The sequence below is a fragment of the Oxyura jamaicensis genome, chromosome Z (assembly GCF_011077185.1).
Source record: "Oxyura jamaicensis isolate SHBP4307 breed ruddy duck chromosome Z, BPBGC_Ojam_1.0, whole genome shotgun sequence".
NCBI classification, from domain to species: domain Eukaryota; kingdom Metazoa; phylum Chordata; class Aves; order Anseriformes; family Anatidae; genus Oxyura; species Oxyura jamaicensis.
Window position 1 is genome coordinate 48,560,524 of NC_048926.1, and position 16,804 is coordinate 48,577,327.

Below are 16,804 nucleotides of genomic sequence, written 5' to 3' on the forward strand. Positions count from 1 at the left end.
AAAGGAAATAACTACAACCCCTTCTTTCTGGGCAAGAATTTAGCAAGTTATGAAGTTATGTCACATGAAAGAAGCATTTTCTTTTATGTCTGCATCCTTAAAAATTCAGACATAACAAAAGAGTAGAATGAGACCATTTTACCAATTAAACAAGTCTGTCAGTGGCAGTTAAAGATTAACATTGACTTTTTCCCATCAAAAGTATTTGGTACTTGTGTGTGCAGTAGATAACACAACTCTAGCATACAGTGTTGCTGACACAAATGACAGTTATTTAAGTTATTCCTATAATGGAAGACAAAGTTGAATCCTCTAAAATAATTTGGGAACTTCAGCAGATGGAAAAAGGTTGGGAAGAAGAATGTCCTGAGTTTGCCCTCAAATGGGAGGGACAGAGTATCTCACATCAATGAACGGATCCTGTTTAGAGAATCTTTCAGTTTCTTTATCTTTCAGTTTCTTCTATGTTTATTCTTCTCTGAAAGATAAATGTCATTTTTCTACCCCATTAAACATAGAAATTAATGGAAGATTAACAGAAGATTCTGAAAAATCTTCCAATAAACACAGTCAAGGTAAGAAATCTAACTTTCAGATGAAGCACAATAAAAAAGAATTATTTGATATCGGACATCTATGACAGCATACAGTAACTGAAATCCATGATCCCCTCAAAATATGAGATCTCTGAAAAAGAAGTTCTGAGAAGAATATCTGTCCAGCATCTCAGAGCTTGGTAGATTTAAACATGTTCTCATCTTGCTAAGACTGCTAATGATAAGTCAGAGACCATTTTTTTCTACGTATAAAGGTTGACATAGAAGGGGAGTGAGGGGGGAAAAAAACAAAACAACAGAAAGTATAAGACAACCCTTATACTTAGAGAAAACACATCAGGGAATGAAATTTCAAAAACTAAACCCCAAATGGAATTGAATCTGGCCAAAGAGAGCAAGAGGGGCTTCAATAAGTACATCAGTGATAAAAGAAAGACTAGGGAAAATGTGGGCCCACTGTTGAACAAGGTGGCAGGCCTGGTTACATATGACAGGGAAAACGCTGAAGTACTGAATGCCTTCTTTGCCTCAGTCTTTACTTTATATGGCAGTTGGATCCAGAAGAAGAAAAAAATCTGTACTTCAAGTTAGAAAGCATTTGTTTCTTCAGGTGAAATACTGAAAGTGCTCTTTTTTATGAAGTTACGCTACTTTCTTGGAATCACAATTTGCAGTAAATTTGTGATTGCGGTGCATGCATAAAGGAGAAAATTTACAAATCATAGCATTTGGATCTACACTTTAAATAATAAAGTATAACATAAATTTATGTTAACCAACAATTTATTATAAGTTCTGTTATTCCAGTCTGTTCAGAGCTCCTTAAATTGTACTTATGTTGTACTTAAATTGTATCCTCATGTTGCCACAAAAGAATAAATTAAAGAGGCTAGATTTAATTATCTCAAGACAAAGATATTCAGAGATATCTCTAAATTTACCTATAAATGCCAAGCACGGTACTTTTTCAAAATCAGATCATATTCATGGCACCTACCTGACAAACAATATAGTAGGAAGGTAGTAATAACCATACATGTTTGGGTCAATCATATAATCTCTCAGTGCAAGCCTTAAGAACATGCTTAAAAATTATTTTTTACAGACTCCTGTTAACGTCACTGTTCCTGCTTAGAATCAGAAATAGGAAGACATACAAGGCTGCCTTTATTACAGAGATGTATATACAGATAAGTGAAAACATAACAGGATTTTTTTTGTGCTTTATAAAGTATGTTTATATTTGGGGGGAAAAAAATGGAACTACAGTTAATTTTACCTTTAGGTGTTGGAATTGGTCTCTCAAGTCCATCCACATGCCCTAAGGGGTCATTTGAATCTGGAATTTCCATTTCACCTGGGGAGAAAATAAAAGGTTTGTTTAAACTGAGGTTTTTACTTAATCTGTCTCTTAAATTGAATCATGATAGTGAGTTCAGCTAACTTATGCAGGCCAAATCCTGGTTCCAGAATAACACACAGGTAACACCTAATAGTAAGACAGCTTTTATCCATACCAGTTTAGAAAACATAACAATAAATCAGTTCTGTATAACACCTTGTGCCTTACAAGCATGGGCAACATTAAAAAAAAAAAAAAAAACTTATTTCCTGATAGTTTCACTGGTCCAGCAGACCAAGTAGTACCTGAACTTTACTGACATTCTCAACAGTGAAATTGCATAAATCTATTTCAGAAGTTACAATAAGTTAGATTCTATTTTTAGAGGTCAGACTCGCCATCTTTGCTAATTTTCTTATCCTATTCTCAGACACATCTCTAAAATCTATTTCCCAGAAATGAAAACAAAGCAATGACAAATTTTCCCTGATGATTTTAACACTTTTTCAAGTACTGAGCTATAGTGAACTCATTATCTTTCCTCAAGTATTCCAAATGCTGATGAAATGGACTTTCTCCTGTTTGTCCTCCTTGCTTATGTCTAGCACATATCAGAGCAAGCTAGAAACAAGGTTAGTCAGCCAGTAGTTCCTGCAGACATCAAAAAACACTTCCATGTTCCTTTGCTTCTGCAGTTCTTAGGAAATCCTGACCATTATAAAGTGGACATTCTCCTGTTTACTCTCCCTTTTGAAAGTATTATTCTTTGAGGATAAAAGATAAACTTATAAATAAGGTTGTACACCTTAGGTTCTTACTAAAACAACTTCTCAGATCCCCTATATTTTTATATTCCCACTAATTCACATCCAATCATCCAAATTCCTTATTGTCTTGCTTAACAATGTCTTAAGAGACAACATATACATCTGTTATCAGGATCCAAAGTGAAAAATGTGGTACTTGCTGTAGATATTTCTTTGGCAAGGGTGTTCACGGTGACATTTTGGACAAAACAGAACTTGAGAAAAGGTTTTCACTCTTCCCTTTTTCCCCACAGCCTTTCCTTCACACTAAATAAATCTTATAAAAACATTCTGGCTGCCAGCCACAGTGATGAAATACAGTTAACAACACCTATAACTCCCCCTGCATTATGAAAGAAGAATTAAGACTGTCACCATTATTTCTGAGAACAAAAGATTTAGCTAACTTGCCTTTAAGTTTACTGGGTAAAACACAGAAATCAGAGAGATCCTCTACATTATAGCAGGTGTGAACTTAGGTATTTTTTTTAATCCTCGCATTTTGTCATTACTTTATCCGTCCCTTCATCTCATACTGCTTAAGGCTCCTAGCCTGGAAGTGTTTCTGATGCCAAATGAATTGTGTGCTCATTCCCAGTTAGAGTAACGGTAAAGGCAATGCTATACATACGTTGGGACACTCTCTTTTGAACTGGAAAGCTTAAGGCTTGGGTAGACAGGATTACGTGTGCACTGATAAAGTCATGTGAGGGATGCTTCTGTCAAATTTTGGCAGAGATATATCACCTCTAATTTTTATCAAGAAGCAGCTAGGCAAGTTCACCTTGCCTCTGATTGACCTCCCCTAGGTTCCACAAGGAGTTTACAGGGACTTCAATATTTACCAGCCACAAGGAAGATAAAAGTATGATTTCAGACCAGACAGTGGAGTAAAGGGAAGAGGAGGAAAAGCAACTGTTATTTCAGTACACAAGCACTTGCACTTGGCTAGTTCAGATTGTCATAATCCACCAGTATTCATCGGATGAAAGATTATTTATAGATGTTCATTCTTAGGCACATTTTATTACTTTATTCTTAGTCCTCCAGAATCCCAACTGCCCAAGATCTGAGTGCCAGTTTTGCTTTAATGCCATGTATTCAATTTTTAAAGACTTGTTTCCATTTCTTTAGTCAGTTAGGGAGATTCATAACAGGAAAAGCATTAACTCAGATAAATTAGCACAGAAATTTCTTTCTCTTTTTCTTTCCTCCCAGACTAATCTCTCTCTCTCTTTTTTTTTTTTTTTTGGAAAGCTTTCCAGAATAAAGATGGAAAGAGAAAAAAGCATTTGCTGATTTAAAATGTTTCAACAATAGTTTTGTGTAATTCATTCTCATGCTTGATCTGTTTATGTCTGGTAAAAACATTTCTCTCCAGATGGGCTTTATGAGAGGATAATTACAAACCATAGACAGCACCTACATGCAATGTCTTAGTAACTAACTAATGTTAAGATTGAAAATCCTTTGTGTACTTTGTAAATCATAAATACAAAACAGATCTGTCACTTAAACTGTTGCTTTTATGAAAGAAACATTTATATTTTCTGCAATTTGCAAAATTCCACTGAGACCACATTCAATATGAATTCCTAAGCTTAAGATTGAATTTACTAAGTTAAATACCATGATGTTATTATCAGCATTAAAAATTAATCTTTTGTTTTTTGTTTTTCCACCAAAAATGCTTATGGATCAGATGATCAAGAAAATAGTGCAACCAAATAAAATATTTTCCCTTTGTGTTAAACAGAATAAAAGAATCTTACAGCCAAGAAACTCTCCAGTGAAAAATATGTATTCTTGTTGAATATCATTTTCAATGCTTTCTGAATTTGAATTCCTAACTTAGTACATTTGTCCTGCAAGGAGAAGATCCCTTGTACTTCCATCAGTAGATGGCTCAGGTTGGAAGGACTCTTATCTAGTTAAATCATCTAGATAATATCCCTCACTGCCATTTTTCCTTAACAATCCTCACTGTAAGGCAGACACACCCCTGGTCATGTGCCATTACCAATTTTCCACAGATACATACATCAAGTTAGCTGTCTTATACTTGTTTGAAGATCCCTACACAAATGTACTCCTACTTCTGATTTTTAGCCTGCACGCCTTTTTCCATTTAATTTATTCAATATTCCAGTCTGGGTATCCCATTTTACTTTTCTTCCTACTTTCTGTATTTTTTCCTGGCATTTTTTTCCTATGTTCTGCTGCTGCCAGAATGGGAGAAAATACACAAGGATGGAAAAGAAATGACCAAAGGTTACACAGGTATCACATTTGTCTTATGAGGAAAGACTAAGCAAGCTGGGCCTGTTTAGCCTAGAGTAGAGGAGATTGAGCAGGCATCTTATCAACCTCTACAAATACCTGGGGGGACAATGTCAAGAGGATGGGGCCAAACTCTTCCAAGTGGTGGCCAGTGATAGGACAGCGGTAATGGTTATTAATTGAACCACAGGAGGTTCCATCACCAGATGAGGAATAACTTTACGGTTTGGGTGACAGAGGACTGGAACAGGCCACCATGAGAGGTTATGGAATCTCCTCCTTTGGAGATACTCAAAACCCACCTGGATGCCATCCCGTGTAACATGCTGTAGGTGACCCTGCTTGAGCAGGGGGCTTGGACTAGATCATCTCTGGAGGTCCCTTCCAGCCTCAATCATTCTGTGATTTATATTGAAAGTAAAGAAAGTGAAGACATGGAACTTTTTCTAAATACCATCTTTTTTTCAGAGCTAACTATGATAATTAAGGAACAAGGTCTTAGTCTCAAAATTATTAGTTCCATCATAACTGAGCTCAGCAGCAGTAAGAAAAGCAAATCCAATCAGTGTTGTTTATACCTTGGAAAGGAATAAGGGAAAAAGCTGAAAACATCATTATACCGCTGCTGTATAAATCTAAGGCATTCTCTAATACATTGAATGTTGCATGTTGTTCAGGTGCTCTCATCTTGAAAAAGGGCACAGTAGAGTTGAAAGAGTTTCAGAGAAGAGCAATGAGGATAATAGAAGTTACAAAATAGCTTCTTCACAGCTTCTAGAATTCTGGTGAGAAGATAGGAGAGGTGTATGGCAGCAAATTTTTTTTTGAGTCATGAGGTTCTCGGACTGTTCAGATTCAAACTGTTCTCTCTTTTACCAACCTCTCAGTAAAAGACACAGGGGTATGAGGGAAAAACAGCAAAAGGCGATTTGAGAACAAGTGAGGGGTAATGTTTTCTCAGATGAAATGTGGGCAGATGGGATGTTCAGCTGTGGGCAAAAATCACATGGAGAATAGGTGACACCAGGCAAGTTCATGGAATAAAAATCCATTGAGCACTAACTAATCTACAGAAATCATATGTTGGTGAGGAAATCCCTGAGCTCAAAATGGCTGGAGGCCAGGAAAACACCCAAAAGTACTACTATACTTGCCAGCCCCCTTACCCTTTTTCTTCAGCATCTTTTTGTTTCAATCAGAGCCACGTCATAGAGCTGAGTAGACATCTGATCTGCTCCAGTGTGGTTGCTCTCATGTTTTTCACTTACAGTGAAAGATCAGACTACAGATCAGACTTTAAATACATCACAGCTTATTTCTGAACACCCACTTCTTCAAAGTACATTTGCAGTGAGTTTTAGGTAGAGAAGATGACCAGTGTTGGCCCTCCTTGTGCACCATTTGAACAGAAAAGACTTCAGCATAACCGGAACTCAGCCTGAATGCAGAATGCCAGCATGGGATAATGCATGTTCCAGATTTACCACCCATCAGATCCTCAGGAATACCCCTCTTTTCAGGGACCATACCACCAAGTAAATTGTAGCTACTGTAAATAGTACCTCTTTTATACTGCTTCCTTACACAGAAAAAACATCTTAGGTTTTCAGGGCAGGAGAGGAAGCTATTTCAATGTAAGGAAAATACGAACATCAAAACACAAGTCATATTTAAAGTCAATATTCAATACTTTTGATGTACTAAATACAAGTTAATATTACTCAATCTCTGTGACATACTATAGCAAACTGCAGAGGAAAAAAAAAAAGGCAACATATAAAACACTTTTCCAACTGAATAGAAATAGTTTTCCCTTTTCATGTGAATTCCCTTCTACTGACAAATATGAGAAAGATTTGCTGGGTGACAAGGATTCTAGGGCAGGTAGATTCACTACTTCATTTTAGGCACTGATGACCAGCATAACGCACAAGAAATCATCCTGCACTACTGAGACAGGAATGCTCTTTCACACACTTGAAAAACTAAATTGCTTGGTAAACAACAGCATCTCTGTGTCCATACACTGTTCATCATAAAAGAAATAATTTTTTACTTCTGAAATGGTTATGAGTTTACACATCATTCATTACTTGAGAGTTAATTGCAATAAACAGATTTAAAAATGTTTATGGCTATAAACAGACATCAAAACAATACATTAATCTTCATCAGAAAGTCAGTCCCAAGCATGCAGTTATTATAATTAATACCAGGGACAAACCAGAGCCTCAGCCTCAAACAGGAAGAGAGTAACAAAGTCAGGTATTTTCAGCCAGAGTGGGCCTGATTAATTTAGAGCAGTTAAGAGCTGGCTGATGCAATGTCATGCAACGTTTATAACTGTCTTTCAGTTCTTGTATAGAACAGATGAGATCTTAAAGGGCTGGAAATTGCACAAATAGTTCTTATTACTTATTAAAAAGGGTAGAAAGGAGTGCCAGAGAATTATAGACCCATCAGCTTACCATCAGTTCCTGGAAAAATAATGGAACAAAGAGATTATTTTTAAACATTTCCAATAGAGCAGAGATGAGTAATAACCAACATGGAAGCCAACATTGAACTGGCTTACATGGATTAGAATTGAACATTAGTCAACAATCTTAAGTTACTGCAAACAAGGCAAATATCACACCAGAACATGTAAACAGTAGTAATCCCTCCCATCTACTAAAAACTAGTAAACCCTTGGAGTCTTTTCTCCAGTTTTGTGTATCACCTTTCAAAAAGGATCTGGGACAAACTGAAATACTACAACTAGTGCCACAGGGTTGGTCTAAAAATGTGACCAACAAAAAGAAAAAATGAGTGACAAAGCCTGCTTAGTCTGACGAAGATTAGACATGGACAGAGACCTAGCATTCTTCAACAGCACAGGTCTCCACAAATGACGTTTTCCAAGGTGAGAGATTAGACAAACACCTATTGCACACAATACTGCATAGATAGAGTTAATTCTTCTTTTCCCCAGGGTGAAACAGGACCTCTTAAGATCTCTTCCAGACTCATGATTCTGAGGAAAATGACCATCCTTCTACCATTGTATGTTAAATCCCAAAGCTTACAAATAAATCCTTCAACACTAACAACTGCACATACCTACAGCTAGGGCAACTGCTGATTTTTGTTCAGCCATTCTTTCTGCTCATCAATAATCCTATTCCTGTAGCTGAAACTACTTTCAGATTTAAATGGCAATATACACCCTTTGCTTCCCACAACTGTAACCTTTGACTCAAGTTCCAACTTTCTTTCAATAACATAAAACTCTCAAACTCTCTCTCTGCAGCCTAATACCCTCTAATATTCTGTTCTTTTCTTCATAAAACTTTGTTGACCTTCTGTCAATTACTAACCTCTGGAGCTCGCAAACAAAGGACCCACTGTACCCTTTGATTCAGCTGCCAATCTGATTACTTTGGCCGGGGGAGGCAGGCTGCTTAGGTTGCTGAATCAGGGCCTTTCATTGAAATTTCTCTTTTCCAACATCTGCAGCCCCTGGCAACCAATTGCAGAGTGGGCTTGGCAGACCTGTAAAGGGTGGTGAATAGTCTACAAAAGATGCAGTTTGTAGCATAAAATCAGTGCGTCCCTTTCATAGCTATGGCAGATTAGAACCACCACAGCACATGTTACTTAACTGCTGCAATTTCATATAAAAATAGCTAAAGGTGGGGGAAATAACCTGCACTTTTTGTTGCAGTTGCTCTACTCAGATGACTGTAAAGTCTGAATAACAAACATTTCTTAACTTGCTATCAGCTTTCAAAGCAATTTTTTTTGCCAGATAATATGGTAAACACTTAATTTAAATGTATTTTTGATACCATCCATAAGTACTTTAAAATTACTTGCACCTAAATTCATAGTAAGAAAAAGCTCTCACTATAAGACTATTGGAAATGGAGTAAGCTTTTGTATGCCAACAAGAGTCATCAAAATAACATCAAACAAGTATATTTAAAGTAAGGCCGACACCAGCCTGCAAGTAACAGAACCTTCAGAAAGCTGGAAGAAAACAAAGACAAGAAACCCTTTAGAGGAGCCAGGACTGAGTTATACAGAAGAAATCCCCACAGTTTATAAGCATTCCTTATTGAAGCAAACCTCTTGTTTCATTAGTATGAATTTTCTTCTCTTTAGATTTTTTTTTCTATTTTACCTAAGAGCTATATGGAAATAGTTTAATGTCAGAAAGTGTCAGGAAAAAATGGGAAAAAAAAAAAACTCTACTGCAAAATGTGGGAACTACACAAGGGAACAAAGTCAGATCTGAGGTTTAGGATCTGAGGCAACAAAAAGAGCTTAATTATTTGTTTAGGACAGAAAATTTTGCATTAATTTAAAGTAAAATTCCAAACACAAATATTAAATCATCTTCATTCTGCACAGGGACACCTCATTTCTCAAACACATCTTAAGAGATCTTGAAAATCCTATAGCTTGATATTCTTTTGTCAGTTAAATGCATAAAGAGAGAATCTACATATTGCATTAATCTCTGATATAGCGAACGTTTGTGTTCACAGACTGATGCAAGATACAGTAGTGGATGGTTTTGGAAAACTAGTAGACAAGTACATGATGAAAAACCTGCTTTGCAAATTTCACAATGTTTCTGCAAAAATTCCTCATTTAATAGGACAATCTTTATTAACCTGCCATCAAATCATCTTAAAACACCATAAAACACCATGATGAGCTGGCCATCAGCATAAAACTACAGAGAATGAAAGATTCTCAATTTCCACACAGAGTTGAAATGATCTTCCAAAACAGAAATATATATACATATGTATATAAGATAAAATTTATCTTCCCAGTCATCAACCAGGCACCTCACCTACTACTATGAAGTCAGCATGAAAAGAACAAAATCAGATAAGCCATTTAAAATAATATTACCAGGGGTTTAAACACAGACTTCAAAGAATACTTTGATTTATTTTAATGCCTGTTAATGTATATTTTACATTTAATCACAGCTGCATTTTCAATTGAACTGTCAATCTTTTATTACACAACCCTCATTTTTTAGTTTAGCTGTTAAATAACTTTGATTCTTCCTCCTAGAACTCATATTTGCTACTTAAAATGAGAATTCAGAAACATTAGTGAGATATACTGGAGATAAAGATTTATTCAGATTTCGTTCACATCAGAACCCTCATTAACAGTTGCTGCAGCATAACAGTGTAACAAACAGAAGAGAAGATTCTTATTTTAAGTCACCATGTTAAGTACGCAACAAAGTTCCAGAGATGATAAACTTTGGACTAAAAATTATTCTACTGATTTGCAGCCAAAATAGTTTTAAATAACATTAAGACAAAATTCATCCGCTCTTATTTTATAATACAGACTGGGGATCATTTTGGGATCTCACCCCGCACCGAGGAATATTCAGATCCCATTTTCAATTCTTAGCACTTTCTGCAAAGCCCTGGCCAAGTCACCTTAGGCAAGAATGCTAAAAGAATTTGATGCCAAAAGATGGAGACAGATGTCTACCAGGATTTTCAAAAGTATGTGGGCACCCAGATCTCATGTCTGCAGTAAATATCCCTTAAGTTTTTGTACCTCAGTTGCCCAGAGGCTGAGAGGAGTAAAGGTTAGATCCCTGGTGTGGTAACTGGTGCAGCTGTATGAGTTTTTGAATCAGCACAAGAGATGGAGCAGCATAGAATCAAGAAGCTAAGGCAGAGAAAAGGCAAGACCAAGCTTTTTGATGGCTGTGATGTTATACACCACATTCAACTGATCACAGAATTCCAGATTTCAACCATATTTCTGCACCCCATAGCAGAGATAGTCTAGCCACTACAGACGACTACATTTGCTCCTAGTAAAGACAGGCAAAAAATAATTTGTTTCTAAGTAATGCTTTAAGATGTAATTATCCCAATAAAACTTTTCTGAAAGTTTAACAAATAAGAATGAACTCAACAGTATTTACAACATAAAACGTTTGAGACTTTTTAAACCACAAGCTCATTTCAATGTCATTTCTAATTTAGCAACAGTGGAATTAAATCCACTAGCTATCACAAGCATAGCTTTTCTGTACAGCTTCACATTGAGCAGTCAAAGTCAATATATGAAGGAGCATATGAAAGTCTTGAACCATGGAAAAAAGTCATGGAAAAAAAAAAAAAAAAAGGCAAGCAATTGTGGATACATTCCAAAGCTCTTCACCACCTCAGCTGTAAAATCACAGTTTAAACACAACCAATAGAGGCTCTGAACACACCTGCAGTAGCTCAAAGAACACCAAGCAACATGATAATTATCCATGGCATTATTACATGATTGATTATTTTACTGCTTCTGGCTGTGAAAACAAAATAGCCTCAACCAAAAGGTTGAAAATAATCATGATTTATGAGTATAACACTCCATCAACTGGGAGAAACAACAATTTTCACAGGGCTCTTTTTTTCTGAAAAATAATTTAGAATCCAAAAATACCAATCCTGTTTGCAGCCTTAGGCTGAAATCTCTGACTCCAATTCAGAAAAACACTCTTAGAGAGGTAGAATATTTGAAAATTGATTTATTTCTAAGCACACTTTCAAATATGTTCCTATGTTTGAAACAAAACAACAACTTTAATATCCCTCAATCTAGGTGGTAATATAAAAACTGAACAGATCAAACAGTATAATAAATATAGTAGAAGCTGCTGTTACATATCCTAGTGGTTATTCTGACTAGGTTGACAACTACAGGCAGTGTAACCACTGTAAGAAAGATTTTTATCCTTAGAACTTTTTAAAATTTTCACTTTATATTTCAAAATCAGAAATTAATTTCTGATTTTGAAACATAATGTGAAAATTACACAACTTCATAAGGCATGTCTGTAACCGCCAGCCACTCAGCCCTCCAAAACACAGCGAGAGCAAACAACATGCATAGATTGATCAGAGCATTTCTGTACTTACAAGCAAGTAATAATCTCCACCTACCTGACAGAAGGGCACAGTGGAGACAAATGAATAATAATTTTCAGACTCAAGTGCCTGATATTAAACACTAATTTGAGAAACATGGGGACCCGAGTGAGAGGCCTGGCTTATCAATATTCCTAGAAACTAAGGCTGGTAAGTTACACAACAATAGGGCAATACTCTCAAGCTGTCAGAAAATAATGTTTCTGGCTATCTACAGCGTTACCTAGCCTCTTGGGATTTGTCTTCACCAAGTCAAGATAGAAGGTGATTTCACAAAGCTGAACTAGCAATATATAACATCAAATACTGTATTGAAAGATAAGCAGCTACTCATTAGTCAGTATTATTACTGCTATAGGTTTTGCTCAAGAACAGTTGGCATAAGGTTAAATAAAACAGCTTCAATTCTCAGAGAGGACAAACCTTTTTAATAACACAAAGTGTCTTGGTTTCTAATTCAAGTACTTATAATTCTTAGTTTTCTTCTGAAAGCCTCCATATAATGAATTACGATATATATGTGAAAAAGGAGTAATTCCTCTCCTGCTTCCTCTCAGTTCAGCTTGTAGTAATGGCTGTGGAGCAAGTAAGGAAGTAGCAGAATCACTGTAAAAGTGTCTTGGCCAGAACATCACCAGTGAGCACTCCCAGTACTTGTGATCAAAGATTGTCGGTGGCTAAACAGCATCATGTGTGTGCCCATATGTCACATTTGCATTTATACAGGATATGGAGAACAGACACCAGGGATCCCACGATGTAAAGGAGACTAGCACCTTGTCTGTATTTTAACTTCTGAAAAAATGTAATCTAGTTACTTAAAGTTTGAAACATACTTTATTGATTTGTTCTAGGTTTTTCCAAGTTTTCATGGAATTAAATTATTTACTTAAATAATAATAATGTATAAATACTATTTATATTTCTTCATTTGACAGGCAATATCTAAAACCATGTTTTGTTAACATTATGCTTATCGAGTCTAGACAGGAAAAGTCTTTTTCTTCCTACTGCAGAATCTATTTGATCCCTTGGATTACAACTGAACAACTGAACGCATACAGTGAAGTCATAATGGTTTGCTGCTCTAAAACAGCATTTTTCTTCCTCCTGTTGTTCAAGTTACCTTCACTTCTACAGGAAAAAATAAAAAATAATAAAAAAATAGCTCAGCTACATAAATTGACTTCTTTGATAAATTGCTTTTTGTTATTTGGTTTTAATTAACAGAGCCAAGTAACACTTTTCTGCATGAAAAGAAATGGGATATTGTTTGCTTATGCTATTCTCAAAAACAATAATAAGAAAAGAGTAGTGCCCTGAGGTGGAAAACAGAATGAACAGAGTATTTCCAGATGTACATACTTGCAGTTTCCAGTGGGTGGACAGCACACGAATCAAGTGAGAACCTAGTCACAGTCCCACAGATTCAAGCTAACAAAGCCACTTCCAAACGGCATGATAATGCCTTGGAGCTCCCTTCTGCCATGCCTGCCTACACACACCAAGCAAGGAGCAGCTTCTCTAACCCAGCAGTGCAGAGGAGAGCCTGGGCATGCACTCACTAGCAGGCACTTCAAAGCACTTGGCAGTTTCCACCTAACTGCCACATTTTTCCCCAAGCCAGGCAGGGATTTCCTGAGCTCCCACTATCATTCCTCATTACACAGTTAATCATTGCAACTGATGCTAATCACAAGATCAACATTAATCATTTTATTATGATTCCATTTCAGCAGCAGCATGCAAGGCTGCCACGCTACTATTTTAATGAGAAATCACACACAGCCACATTTAAAATTTTATTTCTCTTAAGGTGAGAAGTGCACAAAAGTAGGCAGCTACTCCAAGCGACTGCCAAACATGCTGGACATTATCCCTAACACTTCTGAGCCATGATGGAGATGCCTTAGCTTTGAAATTGAAAGAGACCACATTTTAAGGAAGAAGAATATTCTTCAGAGTATGAATTAAAATTGAGGAATACAAATGCATTTTATTATATTTCAACATTTCAACATATACATAGCAGGTACTCTGCACAAATCTGACTGTTACTTTTACACTTGATTCATTCCCCTGCAACCATTGTTTACTTAATCAAAGTGGACAGCTGTGGTTTTCATTATCCTTAAACAAATATTTGCACAGGTATTACTTACTTGTATTATACATTACCAAAATCTTGCAAGCAAAAGCCAATCATGCCAATCCAAATGTCTTAATGTATGAACTTTTTGTAACAAATGTGAGCAATTGCCAAATAAATTGTTCAAAGCATACAAGCAGTTGACTTCCTTCATGTTTATTATTATCACCTTTAAAAATGTTTTAGTCCCAAAATGTAGAAAAAGTTTGATAGCTGTAATAAGCAAGAGAGCATGCTAGAACCAGACTACAACCGTATATACAATTAAAGCTGCCATTGCAGCAGAGCGTAACATTAACAAACAGTGTGAGTTTAGGTACTAGTAGGAAATCTAAGACTTCTGTTAATGAAGCTTTATGTCTTGTGTGATGTACATGGAAGCAATGTATGCATAGTTGGTACCTTCTGCACAATGGAAAGAACATTGTTAAGCTTAAAGAGCTACATTATAATGGCAAACTTCCTTGTTTATTATAAACACTGGATTTATCCTAAAATACTGACTGGGTGTATTGAGTTTACATGGCAAGATTTTGGCAGCAGGGGGGCTGCAGGTGTAGCCTTTGTGAGAAGAGCCCAGCAGCTGGCCATGTTAGACAAGAGGCTCCAGAAGGGATCTGCCACTTGCCAAGTGAATGACAGTGGCTGTTCTGTTGTGACAGCAGATTTAAGAAGGGAAAAATCTGCTGTGCAGCAGCAGTTGGAGAGAGGAGTGAGAAAATGTGAGAGAAGCAGCCCTTCAGGCACCCAGGTCAGCATAGCAGGAGGGCAGGAGGTGCTCCAGGCAGGCAGGTGCTCCCCTGCGGCCTGTGCAGGGAGAGGCCCCTGCTGGAGCAGGCTGTCCCCCTGCAGCCCACGGGTCCCACATGGAGCAGATCTCCACGCTGCAGCCCGTGGAGGAGCCCCCAGTGGAGCAGGTGGATGTGGCCTGGAGGAGGCTGCGGCCCATGGAGAGCCCCCGCAGGAGCAGGCCCCGGGCCGGAGCTGCAGCCCGTGGAGAGGAGCCCACGCAGGAGCAGGGGCTCTGTGGGAAGCTGCTGCCCGTGCTGGAGCAGTTTGCTCCTCAGGGATGGACGCCGTGGTACCGACCCATGTTGGAACAGCTCTTGAAGAGCTGCTGCCTGTGGGCAGCCCCTGCAGGCTCACGGCATCCCGTGGGAGGGACCCCACGTGGAGCGGAGCAGAGAGTGACCATGAAGGAGCGGTGGAGACGAAGTGCTATAGACTGACCACAGCCCCCCTTCCCCATTCCCTTGTGCTGCTCAGGAGGAGGAGATATAAGAGGGTGGATGGGGGAGAGGAGGGAGTAATTTACTTCTCACTGCTCTAGTCTGTTAGTAATACACAATAATTTACATTCATCACCCTACACTGAGTTTGTTTTGCCCATTACGGTAACTGGCAAGGGATCTCCCTGTCCTTATCTCAACCCATGAGCCTTTTTTCATCATATTTTCTCCTCCTGTTCCTTTGTAGAGTGGCAGTGAGAGAGGTGTGGTGAAGCTTAGCTGTCCATCAGTATGAAACCAGCATACTGAGTTTCAACAGGTATTAAAAAGTAGTAGACTCAAGCCTCTCCATCCTCATTCACACTTTCTCTGCACCATGAATTTTTCCCAGGTATGGCTCATATTGAGCCCACCACATAATTAGCAGCTCACGCTGCACTACTGCACAGGCTGAATCCAGAGAGCAAACGGCCACAAACTAAGACAGCCATTCAAGGTCAGTATGCATAGATCAGGGGCTCAGTCAAGATCAAAAGGAGCCATGATGTGGTGGAGTGGTAATGGCATGCCTGGTCAAGCAGGGTAGAAGAGGGAAACCCACAATGGTCCAATATAGTTGACAGGCAGAATTAATTCAAAGCCAAGTGCACTTCTCAGACATTCGGTCATTTTGTCACACACACTAGACAAAGATACTGTGATGCCAACAGTTTTTTTCCCAACAAAACGTGGAATTCCTGTTACAAAATAAGACCAGTTGTTTGAGTTTAACCTGTCAAAACTCCATTGAAATAGAAACAGTTATCTGATTGTTATCTGGGTATTTGGTCTCATTTCTAGTTAATGAAGTTTACATGACAAAAGACTACATAAGTATTAGCAGCAAGTAGCTATCTTTGCCAACTGTCACAGAGATGCCAGCAATAAAGTGGCCAGAGGTGACTTGCTGTACATAAAACCAAGAAGGTTTAGTATATCTGCCACCAGATTCAATAAAAGAGTGTGGGTTTTTTGCTACTACTATTAGGCATGAATTGTTCATCACTTACCTGTTTAAAATATTTGTTAGTGTTTCCTCCTACCTTTTAGGGTGTATGTGAGAATCTACATCTTTCTATAACAATATTCAACAACAGACTTTTTTTTTTTTACTTTTTTTTTTTTTTTTTTTTTTTAAATCATGACAGAAGTATCTGTGTTAGGTAGCTGTTACTGTAGTACTAAAGGTATTGGAGCTTATTTTATTTTTTCTGACACCTACTTTGGATGTTTGGGGAAAATCCTTGGAAAATTCTGTTGAAAGCATCAAGCAATAAGTTTACCACAACCTAACTGTGAGCTGTGTGCTGTGGAAATGAAGAAATGCATCTTTGAAAAGACTAGAGAAATTATTTGAATGTACTGTACTTTCTACCACTAGACATCAAATTAAGAAAACACTGGGAAAAGCTCCTCTGGATCATCCACTAAGACCATTACTTGCTG

At 37.6% G+C, this 16,804-nt stretch overlaps 1 protein-coding gene across 3 annotated transcripts in view; it reads right to left on the reverse strand.

The window, feature by feature from the left end:
• The window catches only part of ROR2 (receptor tyrosine kinase like orphan receptor 2), a 149,233-nt gene that overhangs the window by 42,395 nt on the left and 90,034 nt on the right, over positions 1-16,804 (reverse strand). For 2 of the 3 annotated variants that reach the window (XM_035310534.1, XM_035310536.1), the window contains exon 2: positions 1,837-1,914. In XM_035310534.1, coding sequence (XP_035166425.1) covers positions 1,837-1,914 — 78 coding nt within the window. Of the gene's footprint in view, positions 1-1,836; positions 1,915-10,568; positions 10,592-16,804 lie in introns of those variants that run through there. The other variant, XM_035310535.1, reaches the window with a different exon arrangement.